At 42.9% G+C, this 19,750-nt stretch overlaps 1 protein-coding gene and 1 pseudogene across 6 annotated transcripts in view; both read right to left on the bottom strand.

Annotated features, from left to right (window-relative positions):
• USO1 (USO1 vesicle transport factor) overlaps positions 1-19,750 on the bottom strand; it is a 182,426-nt gene that overhangs the window by 32,450 nt on the left and 130,226 nt on the right. For 4 of the 6 annotated variants that reach the window (XM_056568252.1, XM_056568242.1, XM_056568257.1 and 1 more), the window contains 9 exons: positions 18,834-18,907; positions 17,863-17,874; positions 15,519-15,616; positions 13,121-13,223; positions 11,991-12,046; positions 9,792-9,912; positions 4,101-4,279; positions 2,790-2,930; positions 1,576-1,664 (listed from right to left, as the gene is read on the bottom strand). In XM_056568252.1, the coding sequence (XP_056424227.1) occupies positions 1,576-1,664; positions 2,790-2,930; positions 4,101-4,279; positions 9,792-9,912; positions 11,991-12,046; positions 13,121-13,223; positions 15,519-15,616; positions 17,863-17,874; positions 18,834-18,907 (873 nt within the window). The remainder of the gene's footprint in view (positions 1-1,575; positions 1,665-2,789; positions 2,931-4,100; positions 4,280-9,791; positions 9,913-11,990; positions 12,047-13,120; positions 13,224-15,518; positions 15,617-17,862; positions 17,875-18,833; positions 18,908-19,750) is intronic. The other 2 variants (XM_056568232.1, XM_056568275.1) reach the window with 1 other exon arrangement.
• LOC130343250 (U2 spliceosomal RNA) lies at positions 8,592-8,765 on the bottom strand (annotated as a pseudogene).

Here is a 19,750-nt window from a genome sequence, read left to right as displayed (position 1 = left end):
AGAGGGGCTCACAGAACTCCCTCAACACGATCGCAAGGGTTCCATGAGCTAAAACGGTGGAGAAGGGTCCCCTTACCTGCCTCCTACCGCCAATCGCAGATTCACTGGCTTAGCAAGTTAACATATTTGATATTGTTTAATGCATAAATATCCAAACTATTAAAATATAATGTTTATGATCCCGCACGGTGAACGGTGTAAATGTAAAAAAAATATCAAACACCAAAAACACAGATTTTTAATCACATAATATATCAGAAAAAAATTATAAAAATCGATCAAAAAGTCAATTAAAAGCAAAAATGGTACAGATGAAAACTACAGATCATAGCACAAAAGATGAGCCCTCATATGGAAAGATAAAAAAGTTATATGGATCATAAAAAGGACAATTTAATGCAGATGAATTTTGTTAAAACAAAGTTTGCATTTTCTAAAAGTACAACAATAATAGAGAAACTATATGAATTGAGTATCATTTTAATCATAATGACCTACAGAATAAAGCACTTTTTTACCATAAAGTGCACTGCGTGAAAAAACCAAACACCCAAAAGTTACTAAATTGCAGTTTTCATATAAAATTTCTGCCCACAAATATTAATATTTTGGTTTCATGGTAAATCTTATGGTAAAATGAAAGAGTTATGGATTTTAAAAGGAGAGGAGGAAAAAACTAAAAACGCAAAAACGGTGGCAAACTTTATTTTTTAAATGACAGATTTGTACATTTCTTCTATTAAAAAATCTTTATCCTTTCAGTACTTTTTAGGAGCTGTATGCTACAGAGGAAATTCTTAGCTTTTTTAATTTATTTTTTGTCTTGTCCACATTGCTCTCTGCTGACACCTCTGTCCATGTCAGGAACTGTCCAGGGTAGCATAGGTTTGCTATGAGGATTTTCTCCTGCTCTGGACAGTTCCTGATACGGGCATCAGGTGTCAGCAGAGAGCACTGTAGACAAGACAAAAAAGAAATTAAAAAAGCAAACAATTTCCTCTGTAGCTTACAGCTGCTAAAAAGTACTGGAAGGATAAAGATTTTTTAATAGAAGTAATTTACAAATCTGTTTAACTTTCTGGCACCAGTTTATAAAAAAATAAAATAAAAAGTTTTCCAACGGAGTACCCCTTTAAGGTCAAAATGGGCTTTGTTCCTTAAGTGGTTAAATAAATAGCCAAGGGTGTCCTGATCAAAAACCTTTGTACAATTTCTTGCCTTCCCATTCCATATATATATATTTATATACATATATATATATATATATATACATATATATATATATATATATATTTTAATAATAATAATGATGATAATGAAGAATAAGAAAACCTGTTTACATTTGGGCCTGTGAGGGGCTGCAGTACCACATGCTCAAGGATGTACAAGGATGTCATTGCAGCACTTCCAACAGGAAAAAACAGAGTGCTTGTGTCAAACTGTTTGTTTGTTTTTGCCACCCCATTCTCTGCCGGTATGCAATTTTTTGAGAGTCACTTCGTCACGTGCCTCAGATCAGCCTCAGTTCAGCTACGAAGCAGGAACACTGACCATAATGTAAGTTTTAAAGCTTACCTAGGAGGATTTGATGGAGCATTTACGGAAGCAAAATAGTCCTGATTCACCTGGCTGCCTCTGATGACCTCGGAGACTGTGTTTATGGTCTTAGGACGCAAGAGTAAAAGAAAATCCTCAGTGTAAATGTATAAAGTCAGCAAAGAAAAATGATCTCACAACATATGTAATGAATCATCAATACAGTTTATCATATCTGCATATTATGGAAACCAAAGCTCAGGCTGCTTAACTAACAGACGACTGTTCAGACTGTGTAGCAAACCAGCAGCTGGGAGACATAATAGGTCTGTACACTTCTCAGCCTCTGGATGTAAAAAAATATTTGCACTGACAGCAAAATGAAAAAGAAAAAAAAAATGTAACAATCACTAAAGTTGTATAACATTTGAATATAAAATACTTTATAAAAAAGGTCCCATTAGTAACACTTACAACCTATTTATCACAGGGTAAAAAGAACCAAAAATGGGGCACTGTTGGAGTTGTGCAACAGAGCAGGCACAACACTACAATAGGCTTAGGGTGGAGCCGGTATATGCAGTTTGCAGCTCAATAACCCCTCGTCGTATCCCCAAGGGTACGGAATATGGAACCAGGATGAACAGAAAAAAAAATGGGGAATCTGTAGAGTGCAAGGAAAGAATTTGGAATGCCACAGATGCACAGGACGGTTTACTAGAATAAAATATACTGGACAACGCGTTTCGGCACTGGCACGCACCTTCCCCAGGTCCACAATGAGGAAGCCAACAACGCACGGGAAACACTTCAGGACACTGCAGGCTTATTTTACTGAGTACCTGAGGAAGGCATGTGCCAGCGCCGAAACGCGTTGTCCAGTATGTTTTATTGTAATAAACAGTCCCGTGCATCTGTGGCATTCCAAGATCTTTCCTTGCAAGCAGTAGCGCTCTGCCGATTCCCCATTTTTTTTCTGTTCATCCTGGAATCTATTTATCACACCAAAGGGGGTAACAAGGCTCCACATTTTGCAGTCAGGATGAACAGGGGAGCTGGTTTTTAGTCATAGGTAAAAGTCACAGGTTACAAATGTCACAGAATTGGCTGTGTGTGTTCTGTAGAGGTCATACTTCTAATCTCACAATGGTAAGTGTTTTAAGACCCTAGAAAGCACAATTATATTGTACAAACAACAAGTGTCTTTTTAAATCAGATTACCAGTCTGTGTGTGTGGGTATGAAGGTACTTACTTCTGTTAAAATGTCTGCAGGGACGCCGGTCGCCATCAAGATGATGCAGAGCTGTTGCAGTAAACCACACTGGTACATGAACTTCTGGCAACTGCTAGTGGCCCCTGGAGGATTCCCTGGAGATACCAGAACCCTTACAAGCTGCAAACAGGAAAATATCAATTACAGGTCAAAAATTTGAAAGCTTGATAATTCCCCAAATCTATTACGTGTTAGAAAAATATGTGGTTTGGTTATTCACTACAGGTACCACCATGGACTTAGCTCAGAGGACATAGTTTTAAATTAGGTTTTTGTAGTAATATTAGGAATTATAACTTTACTGAGAGAGTAGTGGATACATGGAATAATTATCCTGCAGAAGTGGTCGCTGCAAATACAGTGATGGAGTTTAAGCATGCATAGGATAAGCTTAAGGCTATCCTTCATATAAGATAGGGCCAGGGACTATTCATAGTATTCAGGATATTGGGCAGACTAGATGGGCCAAATCGTTCTCATCTGTTAATTCTATGTTTCTGATTTAGCTCACATTTCCTACCAAAAATAAAAGAGTCCCACTCCCACCACTTGAAATAGGTGCTGTGGGGTACAGTTACAATACACATTAAAACTGACATGTGCCAGATTATAAACACTCTGGATTACTAGATGTGTATAGAAAACATACTGCTGAATGTACAAGAGCTCAGCTATACAGACATTATATTTATTTCCTTCTGCATTCCATTGGCTATAACTTTTAAAAAAGTCTATTCCCAACTTAAAGAAATTATGGTGTATATGACATCATCGTATGACTGTGTGGTCCGACCTCTGTAGCCATGATTTAATGGCGTATCATCTGCACTGTTTTTTCACTGTTGCACTGAGCAGGGTTTGCTGGTAGTGCTGCTGTGCAGACAGTAGATAAGAGCAGTGGGCCCTTCATTCTCAGTATTGTTGGGGTTTCCAGAGGCACCCCCTCTCATAAAGTGATGGCATATCCTAGTCATCAATAACACAACACAGCTGTTATAAACTATATAAAAAACATGTTTATTGTAATAGACCTTAACCATAGACAGCCCAAGAGAACCTTTACTGAGTTATGGGTTGGCATTAGAAGACGGCCCAAGTGGTCAGATTGCTTTAGTCAATGAGGGTTGCCCTAGGGCTGCTGATCACAGAACCACAAAAACTGTGGTTGACAGCATGCACTGACCTACATACTGTATATGACAGAATGTGGGAATTGCTTCACGCTTATGAAAAAATGTTTATTTGCAGAAAGGGGTTATTTTTACTTGTGTTAAAACAGAGGACGTATACCTGTAGCATCAAGTGTAGATTTGTTACTTTCTGTGCAGACCAACCAGAGTTGTCATCACCCACTTCAAACCATGGCTTCATTCGTTGGATGTAGGAGCCCTCTTTAAAGAAGTTCTGATTGGAGTTGTTATACTTCAGTAGATTCTGAAGCAGAAGCAGACAATCTTCTACTACAATACCTAGAAATGAAATAGATAGTAAATGAAAACTAACCTAACCTCTAAGCAGTCTACAAACATTTACAGGGAGGAAAAAAAGTAGATAAATCTCTTTCTTGTAGCCTTCATTGGGGAATACAGGAGACCATGGGTATTCTGCTGCTGTCCACTAGGAGGCTGACACTAGGCAAAAAAAAAAAGTCCGCTCCTCCCAGCAGGATATGCCCGCCCGCAGGCACAGAGCTAAATCAGTTATGTCACAAAGCAGTAGGAGAAGCCAAAACAACAAGGGAGATACGTCCAAAGGACACCGAAAGTAACAACAGGCAACAAACAACCTGACCAGGTAACTATAAATGGGTGGGTTCTGCGTTCCCCAATGAAGGCTACAAGAAAGAGATTTTACAGGGAGTACAAAAAAAAAATAATCTCCTTTTCTCGGTCGCCACATTGGGGAACACAGGAGACCATGGGACATCCCAAAGCAGTCCCAGGGGTGGGAAAAACAACTGTCAGAGAAGTAAGGGTCAGACCAGAAACTGAGCCCTATCCCTTCCCAGAAGAAAGTGGACGATGCCCAGAGGAAACCGGAATCCGGAAGTCATTCGGAAGCCCCTACAAAAAATTAAGGAGCTAGGACCCAAAAGGAAGGAATTGTGCGGAGACTGGGGTCCGATAGCCGACCAAAAACAGCAAGAAACAAATGTCCTGGAGGCCTACCGGATCGAACCTGCCCTGGCAGAAGAGAGGAAAACACCCCCGAAAGACAAGACAGAAGATGCAGGACCACATAGGCCTGGCCAACAATGGGAAGAGAACATATCGGAGAGGCTCAAAGGAAAGTCCTGTCAGGAAGCCAGTCGCATCTGAAAGACAGAGGCTGAGGAGGGAGAGCGACAAGCAAAAGGCAGCTGAGCAAGGCCAGCAAGACGACAAGACTCAGAAGGTGGAAACCAGAGTCGCCAGAAGGGGACAAAAAAAAGAAAGACTCATGTCTGGGTCCAAGCACACAAGGAAAACAGACAGGAAGAAGGCTAGGGCAAGGAGCAAGCATTGACCACCCGAACTGAGAGGCCAAACTAACACCCACAGCCCCAAGGCCACCTGCGAAAAACTGGGTGGAAGAGAGAATCCAAAAGAGTATGCTGCATAGTAAAGAAGGCGGAGAAGAGCAATTGACCAAGTGAACTATGCCGGGCCAAGGTGCCCAAATCGGCCAAACTGGGCAACCCGGGCGACCGGCAGGTCCTCAACCCAGAGGCCCTATGCTTCGGGCCCCTTTCACTCCAGAGGGAGGAGAAATGCAAGCAGGTCGCCAGGGAGAAACCGAACCATCCCGAACACCGGAGCAGCCGCCCAGAGAAACAGAGGGTTTTGGACTCCAGGAGAGGCGGAGAACCTCAAGCCGGAGCAAAACACTCCGGTTGACGAGCAAGGCATGGCGCAGAGAAGGCTGAGTAGGGCTGGAACCCCGCCAAGGGCAGATACAAGATTCACTGGAATGGCGGAAGCTTCAGTAAAAGCACCCCCAAAATCGAGGCATGGAAAGGCCACCTGAAAGAGAGCCCACGGCAAGGAGGACCTGAAAAGGCAGAATACCAAGGGAGAGGGTTCTGAACAAATATGGGGCCTCCATACCACCCAGCACTCGCATACGCAAGAGACTAAAGGATAGAAAAGGCAAATCAAGTAGGGGATCCCAAAGGCAAGAACAGACTACATGACAGATTGAGTAACATCCCAGAACAACAAGTCACCGAGAGGAAGACAGAGGGGACCCAGCGAGAAGTCAACCCAGCCGAAGTGACAAGGGGAGGTAACAGAAGACACGCGAGAAGATGCCCACCCAGACTGTCAGGCAAGCATGTAACAATTCACACACTCCAAAAAAAAAAAAAAAAAAGGGAAGTGTGACGTGCCACAGCCGAGACTGTCGTGGAACCTTGGGGAGCCAAGGGCAGCCCAAACAGAAGGACCACAAGGAGGAAGGAAGAGAGAAATCCAAGCAGAAAGATCGCTGGAGAGTAAGAGCAGAGATCAGCAGAGAGCCTGCTCATCCAGAAGGAAGCCCAAGGACTGCCAGGACGGCTCCCAAGTAAGATCTACCCAAACAGGGAAAGAAGGCAGCGCAAGATGTTGCAGAAGCCAAGGTATGGACCAGGCCAGAATCTACAGTACCCCACCCAGAGGAAGAGGGGGAGAAAACTGGAACTGCCCCCAACAGGACCAACAAGTGTCCAAAGAGGGTCAAGTGAAAGCTAGGATGGTAACAGCCGCAACAAAGCCAAATGCCACAGAACACCACCACAAAGGAGGAGAATGAGGGCAGGAAGAGGAAGAGTAGGAACGAAAGAAAGAAACCCTCCGATACTGGGAGGCCAAAGGACAACGGCTGCATAAGAAGGAACTGTACAAGGGCACACACAACCACTTGAAGGGGAAAGCGTAAGGGCTGAAATTCCAATAGACACCTCACTAAGCTACCCTAAAGTCGTTGGCGGAAGGGGTCAACGAGATATCTGAATCAGGTACAGGAGGGAGTATAGAAGACTAGCAGTACTTCGCCTAGAAAAGGAGAAATGCAAGACCGCCCGTGAAATAGCTGACAACGTAACAAACTCCGCCCCAACTCTAGGGGGGCGAGCCAAGACGGTATGAGCAATGATAAGCATCCCATAGTAGGGTGTAGTCAAACCACTAATATACTCTGTCCCTGGAAGGAAGAATGAGACTGATAAATTAGCCAAAGCAGAAGGCCATAGCGCCTCCCCTGGGGTGGGGAATGAAAACGCTGGACGAGCCAGAGTCGGAACCAAGCAAACCCAGACAGGAATGCACCTCAGCGATAGCAGAGAGACCAAAAACAAACTCCCCGGTGGAAGGGGTAAAGAAACGGCTGTACTGGCCATAGCAAGCTCCCCACTACTGACCCCTCGTATGGGTCGGGGACACCAATGTTGGTTGGCTCCCCTGGTAGTGGGGAACCGGAAGTCAGTCTCGGATGAGGCGGGAAGTGAGCTCCTATGGGTGTTGGGGAGTCCTGTGAGCATGCAGAGACACCCTCCCACCAACACCCACATGCCGAGGAGAGCTAGGGCTGCAGCTGTGGATGCGGCAAGCATCACGTCCTCCATGGGTGATTCAAAAGGTCCAACAAACAACAGTCAACCCCGGACATATAGTAGGGTACCAGAACTGCAAATGTGGACGTGGCAGACATCCCAACCTCTATGGATGGTGAGGAGGGTCCATTGTACCTCGGTCAACTTTCACTTACAGTGGAGTACCGGCATAGCAGCTGTGGCAGATTTCTAAACCACCACGGAGGATGTAGAGGGTCCATTGCACATCGGTCAACTCTCACCCACAGTGGAATGCTGGAATAGCCGCTGTGGTAGACGTCCAGTGGAGTACCAGAATAGCAGCTGTGGCAGATGCCTCAACCTCCATGGATGATGTCGAGGATCCGTTGCTCATTGGTCAACTCTCACCCATAGTGGAATACCAGAATAGCTGCTGCAGACAACACATCCTCCATGGGCATTGGAGAGGGTCATGTTATAGTGAACCACCCACAAAGCAGCTGCAGGGAGTCCATTGCTTATACAGCGGCACCCCCTCTGTCACCTCACACAGGAGGCGTGGCAACGGGATAGCAGTAGCGGACTCTTTAAGGGTGGCCAGAGGTGAAGAGAACAGGCAGACCGCTGCCAGGTTTAATGTTACTCCCCGAGAGAGGTTAAAGGGGTATTCAAAGCCAAAACTTTTTTTTATATATATCAACTGGCTCCAGAAAGTTAAACAGATTTGTAAATTACTTCTATTAAGAAATCTTAATCCTTCCAATAGTTATTAGCTTCTGAAGTTGAGTTGTTGTTTTCTGTCTAACTGCTCTCTGATGACTCACATCACGGGAGCTGTTCAGTTCCTATGGGGATATTTTCCCATCATGCACAGCTCCCGGGATGTTACATCATCATTGAGCAGTTAGACAGAAAACTTCAGAAGCTAATAACTATTGGAAGGATTAAGATTTTTTAATAGAAGTAATTTACAAATCTGTTTAAATTTCCAGAGAGAGGTTAATATATATAAAAAAAGGTTTTGCCTGGAATACCCCTTTAATGGCAGCGTGGCAAACAACGCTGATTACTGTCCCCCACTGAACCTCCGGGAAAACCACAAACCACAGCTAAAATGGCCCACGGGAGTTGGGGAAAGTGGCAAAAAACCCGAACAAGGTTACTCAGGAACTGGAGCAAGAAGCATAAATGGCACAATGCACAAGGGCATGTGGCACAATACTCGGAGCAAAAACCAAGCATTCCAACCTTTGGGATGCGCTGAACCTGCAGAAACTGCCCTATCAGTCACACGCATAAGGTGAAGAAAGCATAAGGTGAAGAAAGCACCTAATATAAGGTCCCCGGATATGGGACATTTCAGATGAGAAACAGAGAAGAACAGATACTACACTTGATCCTACTCAAAAAGCCTAAGAAGCGAGCTTAGGAGAGTACTCCAGTAAAAACACCCGCAGACTGCCCTACAGATAGGGGCACAGAGAAAGCCATAGGAATACAGTAAGGCTGCAGTAACAACTTTTGGCCACCAGAGGGGGGCCAAGCACAAGAATGGAAACAGAAGAGCTGTGTATGAAATAGCCACAGGAGGGTGTAGAGAGCCCGGGAAAATGTAATCGTTTTTTCTTTTACTTTCACTTCGCAGAGCAGCTTGCTGGCACGGAACACTGCCCCCAAGAGATGCCGGAGACGGCCTAATAAAGTAAGGAGGAGGCCGGGGCTAAGAAAAGGAGTGGGGAAAAAAACAGGGAAAGGACTAGAGTGTGAGAGGTCGGTCCCTCCGTCACCCGGCCGCACAAACAGAGGTGCCGGCCGCATGATCATGCGGCCGATTCAAGGGCCGGGGGACTGGTAGTTTGACGCGGCCGGCTCCTCCCCCACTGGGGAATCGTCCTGCTGCGTGAGACCGCTGCCCCCGAAAGCCTAACACTGGGGCAGCAGTAGCGTGTCTCCGGTCAGAAGGTAAAAGAATGTGGCCAGGACTCTGCACCTGGCCATAACAACGAGCGACAAGTGGGCTGGTTGCGCACCCAGAGTGGGGGACCCGGACCCAGGGTACTGCCGCCAGGGGCTGACCTTTGGCGAGAAGGGGTTGACGGCCCATACTCTTATGCACCGTGCCCCTGTGTCGCATGCAGGCGATTTGGTAGCACCATGCTCATGTCGCCGTACCTAGAAAAATAAAGGAAGAAAATTCTAACTTAACTAGACATCCCTAGCTAGAAAATAGGTCTGAGAGCTCCAGACCTGTGTCTGCATCCTACTGACACTAAGCTAAAACTGATTAGCTCTGTGCCTGTGGGCGAGTATATCCCGCTGGGAGGAGCGGACTTCTTTTTTTGCCTAGCGTCAGCCTCCTAGTGGACAGCAGCATAATACCCATGGTCTCCTGTGTTCCCCAATAAGGCGACCGAGAAAATGTGAATATAAATAACTCCACACACACTTACCGCCATCACTGCTTCCTTCTTCTGTAATGATGTCAAGTAGTCTCTCAAAAGCATTTTCAAAAGCTACAATCTTCTGTATGGCTGCATTGTTTTTTGTCAACTGCTGTAGTAACAGAAGGCCCTGCAGCACAAAACAAATATTCATATTGAGCTGAGCAAATCCATGTCAGGTTAACACTATCATAACTATCATACAATGAATATAAAAACAGAGTTATTACATGGAAACATAAAACAGCTAGAACTAAACAAACAAAAAAACAAAGCAGAATTTATTTAAATTAAAAGAATGCACAGAACTGTTCTCACCATGGCAGGTATGGGCAGAGGTAAGATAAATAATGATTATCTTGTGTCTGTCAGGGGTGGGATTTATTGAGCAAAAAGTGAACAGTCAAGTTGATAAAGTTGATGTATTGCAGGCAGAAAAAAAAATAAAGGGGTATTCCAGGAAAAAACTTTTTTTTTAGATCAACTGGCTCCAGAAAGTTAAACAGATTTGTAAATTACTTCTATTAAAAAATCTTAATCCTTCCAATAATTATCAGCTGCTGAAGTTGAGTTGTTCATTTTTGTCTAAGTGCTCTCTGATGACACGTGTCTCGGGAGCTGTCCAGAGTAGAAGCAAATTCCCATAGCAAACCTATTCTGCTCTGTGCAGTTCCTATGGGAATTTGCTTCTACTCTGGACAGCTCCCGAGACACGTGTCATCAGAGAGTACTTAGACAGGAAAGAACAATTCAACTTCAGCAGCTCATAAATACTGAAAGGATTAAGATTTTTTAATAGAAGTAATTTACAAATCTGTTTAACTTTCTGGAGCCAGTTGATATATATATATAAAAAAAAAAATAATAATAATTTTTCCTGGAATACCCCTTTAAGCATTTGAGTGACATTCACAAGGCTAAAAAAGTGATGGCTATGACTCCATCCAAAACAATTTTAGAGTTATGGAGAGAACAGACCAAACATTGTGGCCACCTCTCTATTAAAGTACAATACCAATAAAAAAATGATTTTGAATAAGGCAAAGTGTTGGGATTTAGGTACTGGTTTGAGACCATGGTTTGAGAATAAAAATAAAAAAAAATCTAAAATAGAAAACAGCACTCTAAAAATTATTCCAGTGAAAGTGAAGATTTAATAACACATTCATTTATATACTTAAATCTTTCCTTTCTCATTAAAAGTAAAATGTCTAGGAAGACTATGGAAGCCAACATCTGGGGGTGAGGGCACTAAAGGTGGGATCTGTACCTCTGGGGTATTCAAGGGAAATCCGGTGGATGTGTCATGAATGTAGAGGATGGGAAATAATGAAATAAACCAATTTAAAGTATTACTGTCATTTAAAACAACTTGACACATTGTCCAGACACGAGTTATAATCCAGAGAAGTGTACAGCACTTTTTCTGCAAAAGTCTATGGAGAGAAAAGGACGAATTTGCCGGCTGGCCAGAAGTTAGGCGAGTGTTACTGCGCACTTCTCTGGGTAATAACTGAGACCAAGCGTGATCACAACTTCCAATATGTTGCCCAGAGATGTCAAAAGTTATTTTAAATGACAGTTATGGTTTAATTTCCTGTTAAAAAAAACACTACACCTGCCCAAGCTTACAAAGCAAGTTGGCAAGTCATATAAATGTGTTATTTGAATGCAAATTCGTACTACAGAAAAGCCAACAAACTAGACTATATTTAACACATCTCCAAATATACTGACTAAGGACCCATTCACATCACATTTGGGGTATATGATCAGGAAATGTTGGCATTATGTTGGTATGATGGGAAAAGGTATACTGATGTATACCATGTTGTTCATGCAGTGTGTCAACTCAGTTTAGTAGAAAGGCAAGACTACTAGTGACTACACTGGGTCCATTTTCCAAACAAATGCTGCGTACAGGACCAGAAAAGAGTCTGTTGCATGTTTGATTCATGCCCAGAAGCAGTATACATCAGAAAATGGACTGAATATATTCACTAGTAGACGTCATTCAGTTAAGTACACCCCAAGAAAACTTTTTGCAGATTTGCCAACAAATATTGCACATGTACGGCCCAAATGTGATGTGAATGGGACCTAGTTCCCTATAACAGGCTAAACCAAACCAAAGACAGACATAACCAGTGTGGTGTTAGAGCAGCACAGTCTGCATAATTCTACATCCAAAACAAGTCATTGACTTACATCATTACGGATCACCTCTCTAGAGTCATCTAGCAAATCCATAAGTCTGGAAACACCTGAAAAAATATGTCATTAGTAAATACATAACATTGGCCAAAAATCAAGATAAAATACTGGATTCTGATGAACAAAATGATCAATATGTCATTATGACATTTCAGGGTTATTTAGTAGAGACTATCACAGCTCCTAAAGAGGGCTGTTCTAGTGACCAGTTGTTTTTAAATTATATCCAAGTCAATGAGAAAATACATAGAAAATACATAGAATTCTAAAATGATAAAACATCCCCAAAGTACATTAAAGGGATGACAATGAAATATTTTTTTTACACCTCAACTGATAAAAGAAATAAAACTAGTTTATATGCATAATGTAAAATTGGGTTTGGTTTTACTTGAAATTCATATATGGACTATTGTGTAATCATAGAAACCAAGCAGTTGGAAATTAAAATTGACACACCTCACATTTGCGCAGATGTACCAAGTGTCCCAATGTACAATTCATCAATTGTATGATCAGTCCATGAGAAACAGAAAATATCGGCACTCACCAATTCAGCTTGCAAGTCTTCTTTATTGAAGCATACTTACAAAAAGGGTACAGAAGAGAAGGGTAGTGGGGGGACAGTGAATGTTTCGCGCCATGGCCGGCCGAAGCACGCCGAGCGTGCGAAACAGGAGCTCGGTCGCCATTCCCTGTCCCCCCACTACCCTTCTCTTCTGTACCCTTTTTATAAGTATGCTTCAATAAAGAAGACTTGCAAGCTGAATTGGTGAGTGCCGATATTTTCTGTTTCTCATGGACTGATCTGTACATTGCTTGCCATATCTGAGCACCACCTCCAGCAACACAGCCACACTAGCATCCATCTGCCGTCTTACACCCCAGGACACCACCAGCAGTGCCGCACCACTTCTATTGTGATCAATTGTATGATCTTTTATAATCCACGCCCCCTCCACCCTTAGATTAACAGTTGGGTTTTATCGGAAATATGTCATTTTTGGTGGAAACGGTTTGATTATTTATTGGGATGGAAAGTCAAATTATACTTGTAGGGTTTTTCAACAGAAATTTTTTAATTTATTTCCCCATTGTGTTCAAGTGAAGCAGATGCCACTTACCCATAGGGCTGACCAAAATAATCTGCTGAACTTGAGGTCCCTGCTGTTTCAGAAGAATGGTCAGTAGTTTCACCCCTGGCCAACGTACATGGAAATCAAACTCCTGCAAAGGAAAAATATTGTAGGTTATGAAAAAAGAAAACAGGGTTTCCACATTGGCGCCTGCTCTCCGATGGCGAGATTAGCAGAGAAAAACCCCTGCTAAGGACTAGAATCTGACAGACATTTCCCCCCCCCCCCCCCCAAAAAAAAAAAAAAAAAATGGGTAAAGGAAAAGATAACGAAAAAATTTGGAACGAAAATCTGTTTGATGGTTTAAAGGAGTCTCAACTGAACAGGATTAAAAATATTTTTTTTTGTACCCACTGTAAAATATCTTTCTCGCAGTCTTCATTTCATTGGGAACACAGGAGCCATGACTATAGGATGCTGCCAACAGGAGAAAAAAAGTTTTCGCTTGGCTCCTAAGCAGGCTATACCCACTTACTAACACTGAGCTAACCAACTGGTCACAAAGCAGTAGGAGTTTTGAACCTGTGCCAACCAGACATCCTTTGGGGGGGGTATTTGGGTGGGGCACCCCTTCAGGCGGAGGAAGACTTACTGGATCCAGACTTAGAAATGACTAGGCTGGGAAACAGGTTTCCCCGTGATGATGGTCTTGTAGGAGGTGGGTCTTCTGAAAGGAGGTGGGTTTCTCCGAGTAAGGCAGCAGGAAAGGAGCAATCTCGCGGTGTGGGGAGCCTAAGTGAAAGCAAAGCTGGAAAAGAACGGAGCCTGTTGCTTAGAAAGCATACTTGGAGAGGGCATGACAAGCAGAAAAATTGTAGATTACAAAAGATGGGATATCGGAGGGTCCACTAAGGGTGGGGAAATCCACCTGAAAACAAGGTATGGAGCAAAAAATAAAAAGTAAAGGAAATCCACAAGCTTGGACCTATGAAACAGCTTGTGAAGATGCTTTCACTTGTTTTCCAGGAGAAGGTCAAATACAGAATTAGGGCTGAAGACATTGGTATGGGCACCAAAGTCTCAGGGACCTGTAGGTGAAAGGTGTCCATGATAGCTGTGACAAGGCTGAAAAAGTCAGAAAAGCTTGCCAGGAGAGAGGAGCAGGCAGCTGAGGAAGATCCTGATGGCAAGGCAGGTGCCTGCACTGAAGAAACACAGTGTAGGATCTAGAGAGAGCTTCCTGGGGTGCTTGAGGGAAGGCTGGCACACAGCTCTTTCAAGTGGAAGCTCGGTCACAACCTGCAAGGTGGCAGGAAAGACTAAATTGGCAGGGAGGTGCTCCATAACAGAAACCCAAGATATGATAGATGCAAGCTAGGTTAGAAAAAGACTATGACAGGAAAAAGGCTCAAGTCAGGCTAAGGCTGGGTTCACATCATGTTTTTACCAATATGGGAGCGCATATGGCTGGGGGGAGCTAAAACCTTGCGCTCCCGTATCCCTCCCGTATGTAATTCATTTCAATGAGCCGAACGGAGTGAGACGCTGACTCCGGTCGTCTCATTTTTGCCACATATGCGGTTTTCCCACGGCACCTAAAATCGTAGTCAACTGCGGTTTTAGGTCCGGTTGTAAAAGCGCATACGGGGCAAAAAATGAGCCGACCGAACGTTTCACTGCGGTCGGCTCATTGAAATGAATTACATACGGGAGCGCATAGAAAGGCATACGGGAGTGCAAGTTTTTAGCTCTCCCCTGCTGTATGCGCTCCCATATGGGGGAAAACCTAATGGGAACCCAGCCTCAGTTCCGAAGTAGAATGCTTAGGAAGAGAATCCTGGACGGCCAGCAGAGAGGGGTTGGGCTGAGGAATGGGTGCCTGCCAAGAGGTGGGAAAAACTGAGAATGGCATGCTGGAACCCAATAGGGCAAGGAGGATGAAGCGGAGGAAAAAAAACGACCACAATGAAGGCGCACAATTTGCCTATAGAGTTGAGTAGAGAAAGGGATGGGGCAATGTCGGCTCTAGTCAAGTACGCCACAAAGCTGAGGAACATGGTTATGGGTGGCACGAGATAAGGTGAGGAACCTCTGAGGCAATACAGCCTCTGAACTGGCTGCCATGAGAGGGAGCAAGGGCGAGGACCCCAGAAAAAACTGCAAAAACTAAACAAAATTAAGAAGAAAAAATAAAAATAAATGACCAGGTCTGGAGGACTCCTCCTGATAAAACAGTCATCTTCCTAGTGGCAACAGCCTATACCCAAGAATTCTGTGTCCCCCAATGAAATGTCAGAGAAAGGCACTTTAACCAAAGTGAGATCTATAGACCATCGTTAATATAGCCTTTATGCCATATTCAACCAACAACTAATCTCGAGCCTCAAGCAGAACCCCCACATCCTCAACCTCTTCATCCTAGATAATCTTGATAACAAAGACTTACCTCTAAAATAGACAGTAACATTGTGATATTTTCCTGTTTAATGAACATTTCTGTGAACTGGACTCCAAGATCATCGGACTGTACTTGCTGATTCTCTTCTGTAAAATAAATTAGAAAAATATTAGGAGGAAAAATGTAGGGAAACAGACAATGCCCTTTAAGGTAACAATCAGATTTTCAGCACTAAAAATAAAAATAAGTTCTAAAAATGCCTAAGGCGGTGTCCACTTCTGCAGCCTCCACTGCAGATTCCATTAAATTAGCAAAAAAATAAATAAAAAAATAAAAAGGAGGCCCTATTTTTTTATCAATATGTTGGACATCACAACAGAACCTTGAGAATCACAATAAAGTCAACGGGATCTATAGCTGTTGGTTATGGGACAGATGTGGCACTGCTGTCATTTTCATTTCTCTGTTCCTTTGAAAGAACAGAAATGGGGAAACTTGAAAGCAGATGTGAACCCGGCATCCTGGCCTGGAGATCGACAGATGCTCTGCATTTAAATGCACAAGGTTATATTACGGGTAAACCGGATTAAAATCATGTATTACTTACCCGTATCAGTGCCGCTGTTCAGGAGATAGTAGTAATAGGGTTCATTGCTGATATGCTAATTCTGTCCTTAGCGCAATGGAGGTGGAAGCTAGCATACAGTGCTTCCCTGCCTCCGTCCCCTATGCTCCCGTATGCCCACCCACCTCATAAATATTCACACTGTGGGTGGGCATATGGGACCAGAGGGGATGGAGGCAGGGAAGTTCTGCATGCTAGTTCCCGCCTCCTTTACGCAAAAGGAGGCTTTTGCATATAAGCATATCCTGAACAGCGGCACCAACTGGAATGAGTTATCTGTCATTTAAATCAGGTTTAGCCATACTATAAACATGTGTATTAAATTTCGTGCGGGTGAACCAGCTGTCAGCCATCACACCCCCTCCCATAGACTTGCAATAAGGGTGCATGGCCGTGATATCACGAGGGGGCGTGGCCAACCCCCACAGCCAAAAAACAGCGTTCAGAACATTTAGTTCCAAACGCTGGCCAGTATAGTACCCCTTTAAGCTAAAGCCAAACAAACCAGCAGCACATGAATGTAAAAGATCTTTAGCCAGAAGTAAAAAAGGAAGCAAAGTATGGTTCTGCTGGATACTACTGAAAGGTTTCATTTTCAGGGTTTAGGATACTTTCCTGTATACACATTTATTGTATGGGAAGCCACAATCTATATATATAAAACTCAATGGGGGAGATTTATCAAAACCTGTCCATAGGAAAAGTTGCCCAGTTGCTTATAGCAACCAATCAGATTGCTTCTTTCATTTTTAACAAGGCCTCTGCAAAATGGAAAAAAGCACTCTGATTGGTTGCTATGGGCAACTGGACAACTTAATGGACATCGACAAGCTCAAAGCTGTCATCAGTGTTGCACCTGAAATTTGCGCAACACTCAAAGGTGAGCAGGCTCTTGACTTTTGCTTCCAATATATCAGTTCTCGACGGATAACCGGCACCATATTAGCGCCATCTCTGTCTTTATTTCTCCCCCTACATATACGACAGTACAACAGTGACATGCGTTCTGAATCATTCAGCAATCCTGTACATAAATCCTAAAGTACTCCCTGTTGTGTATGTTTGGAACATATATATGTATGTTATGTATGAATGTATCCGAATAGTTTGGAATTTGCCACAATTCGATAACATACACAATGCAGATGACACAAGGCTGTTAGAATTCTATGATACGGCTCTAAATAATCAGCAACACTTTAATATGTTTTATAATCTATTACATGTGGAGCAATCATGCGTTTTGTTAAAGAGGACCTGTGGCCAACCCCCCCAAAATGAGATTGCATTATCATTAACAAAAATTAGATACCCCTGCTCACACACCTTTTTTTTTACAGTTTCTTGATAAGACAGTTTCTATAACTGAGAAATGAGGGTTTATATTTTGTGTGACAATTCAGGGAATCAGTCAGATGGGCATAAACTTAATTGGAGCGAATATCAGGTAATGGGCGAGAATACACAGTTAGGGCATGTATTAGATATACACACCCCTGAATATACAACATTCACTGTAATCCCATGCATCACCTTATAGTCACAATAATAGTTTGTTATACAAAATATAAACCCTTATATCTCAGGAATGGAAGAGCATATCAAGAAACCGTGCGATCAGGGCACACAGCTGTTTAGTGAGCGGATGTTCAGCAGAGATCTGCATGGAAAGGGAAGAGTAACATATGGCAAAGCTAAACCAACACCAGGGCAGTTAGGGAGAATGCGGGATGGGAACTAAAACACCATGCAGACACTAAATTTTACCTTCCGATTCGGCTGCAAAGACATGAAAGAAAGAAAGATAGTAAGTTTACAACACAAGAAAAACAAATGAAGGCTACAATTTACAACTGTACACGTCAAGCGATGGACGGAGCATGCCATGTTAATATACTACAGACACTCAGCAGTGCAATGCCACAACAACTAATAACATAGTACACATTTATAGATTCACTGTGCTTGACAAAGTAGAAACAGAAGACATGTCAAATACTAAGCAAGCAAGGAGTCTAAATGTAAAATATTGAAAAAATATTAATGTCTGACATGATGCTGCAGCGGACAATGACATGTGCATGCATGTGAGGTCACTGGACCAACAGAAGCAGCCTGTCTGTATGCCAGAAGCAGTGTTTTCATAGGTGGTCCTTCACCTGTATCTCTGGAAAGGAGCAAAATCAGAGCAGCCTGGAGTAAAGTGCCATTTCCTAATGTGTAAAGACTGATAGATCAATATAATCACACATCCTAACAAACTATAAGATACCCTAAAGGACGTCATTCGTGCCAATTGAACCCCCTAAATAACGTATCCTACTGCAGTGCCTAAGGCAGTGTCTAATGTATAGTGTTACTGGTTCTCAATCTCCATAAAGTGACATATATCTTATGTTTTGACCAGGAGGAGAGGCTCCCAGAGGGAACAAAGGGCATTTTATGTATTTATAAAATAGGCAATAATACATTGCCGTCAAACACATGCACCAGTGCAAGAAGGAATGATATATACACATAATAAATCTAGAGATAGCAGTGTGGAAAGGAACTTCTGGCTATATGACAGACAGGCCATTTCTGTTAGCTGAATAATGTAAAATGAAATAAATTCAGTGCATGATGGTAGTACTATATGTCTGTAAAACCTTAATTCAGATCTACAAATGGAAAGCAAGTCAGGTGACGTGAAACACAAGGAGTTCTATGGAATATTTATGGAAGACTTTAGGACTTACCTGCCTCCTCTGCGTCATTAGATATGATATTGTAAAGTGTATCCAGAGCATAGCCAATAATTTCTGAATCGGCACTGAAAGAGAAATCATTGTATCACCAGATAATTCAGAGTGAAGATTGGTTAATGTGGGAAACCTTGCTCACATAGTTTTGGGGTAGTTTTTCCATGTAACAGACTGATCCCAAACAGATAAGATGTGCCAGTTTTCAACTTTTCCTCTCTTTTGAATCCACTCTTATTTCCATATGAGAAGAGAAGATGCATGAGGACAGGTAGATGTTACAGAGTAGTGGTCGGGCCTGGTCACTGCAGATCACCTTCTGTTCACTTGAATGGGAGCTGAGCTGCAGTAATGTGATTCCACCATTACACTGTGAACTGAGCCAATTGCTTCCAGCCCTGTTTACTCAGTAGTGCAGGGACTGAACAACTGATCAGCAGAGGGTGCTGGGTGTTGGCTTCCCACCGGTCAGTGATTGATGACCTATCCTGTGGAAAACCCCTTAAATAGAACAGGTGGCAAACTGTGAAACTCCCATTGACTTCAAGGGAGCTTCAGCACATGACCATGCAGAAATTAAAGGGGTATTCCAGGAAAAAACTTTTTTTTATATATCAACTGGCTCCAGAAAGTTAAACAGATTTGTAAATTACTTCTATTAAAAAATCGTAATCCTTTCAATAATTATCAGCTGCTGAAGTTGAGTTGTTCTTTTCGGTCTGGCAACAGTGCTCTCTGATGACATCTCTGCTTGTCTCAGGAACTGCACAGAGTAGAAGAGGTTTGCTATGGGGATTTGCTTCTAAACTGGGCGGTTCCCGAGACAGGTGTCATCAGACAGCACTTAGAAAAGAACAACTCAACTTCAGCAGCTCATAAGTACTGAAAGGATTACAATTTATTATTAGAAGTAA

The sequence above is a fragment of the Hyla sarda genome, chromosome 1 (genome assembly GCF_029499605.1).
Source record: "Hyla sarda isolate aHylSar1 chromosome 1, aHylSar1.hap1, whole genome shotgun sequence".
Lineage (NCBI taxonomy): Eukaryota > Metazoa > Chordata > Amphibia > Anura > Hylidae > Hyla > Hyla sarda.
Note: the sequence above shows the minus strand (reverse complement) of the source record. Positions and strands in the feature narration are given on the sequence as shown.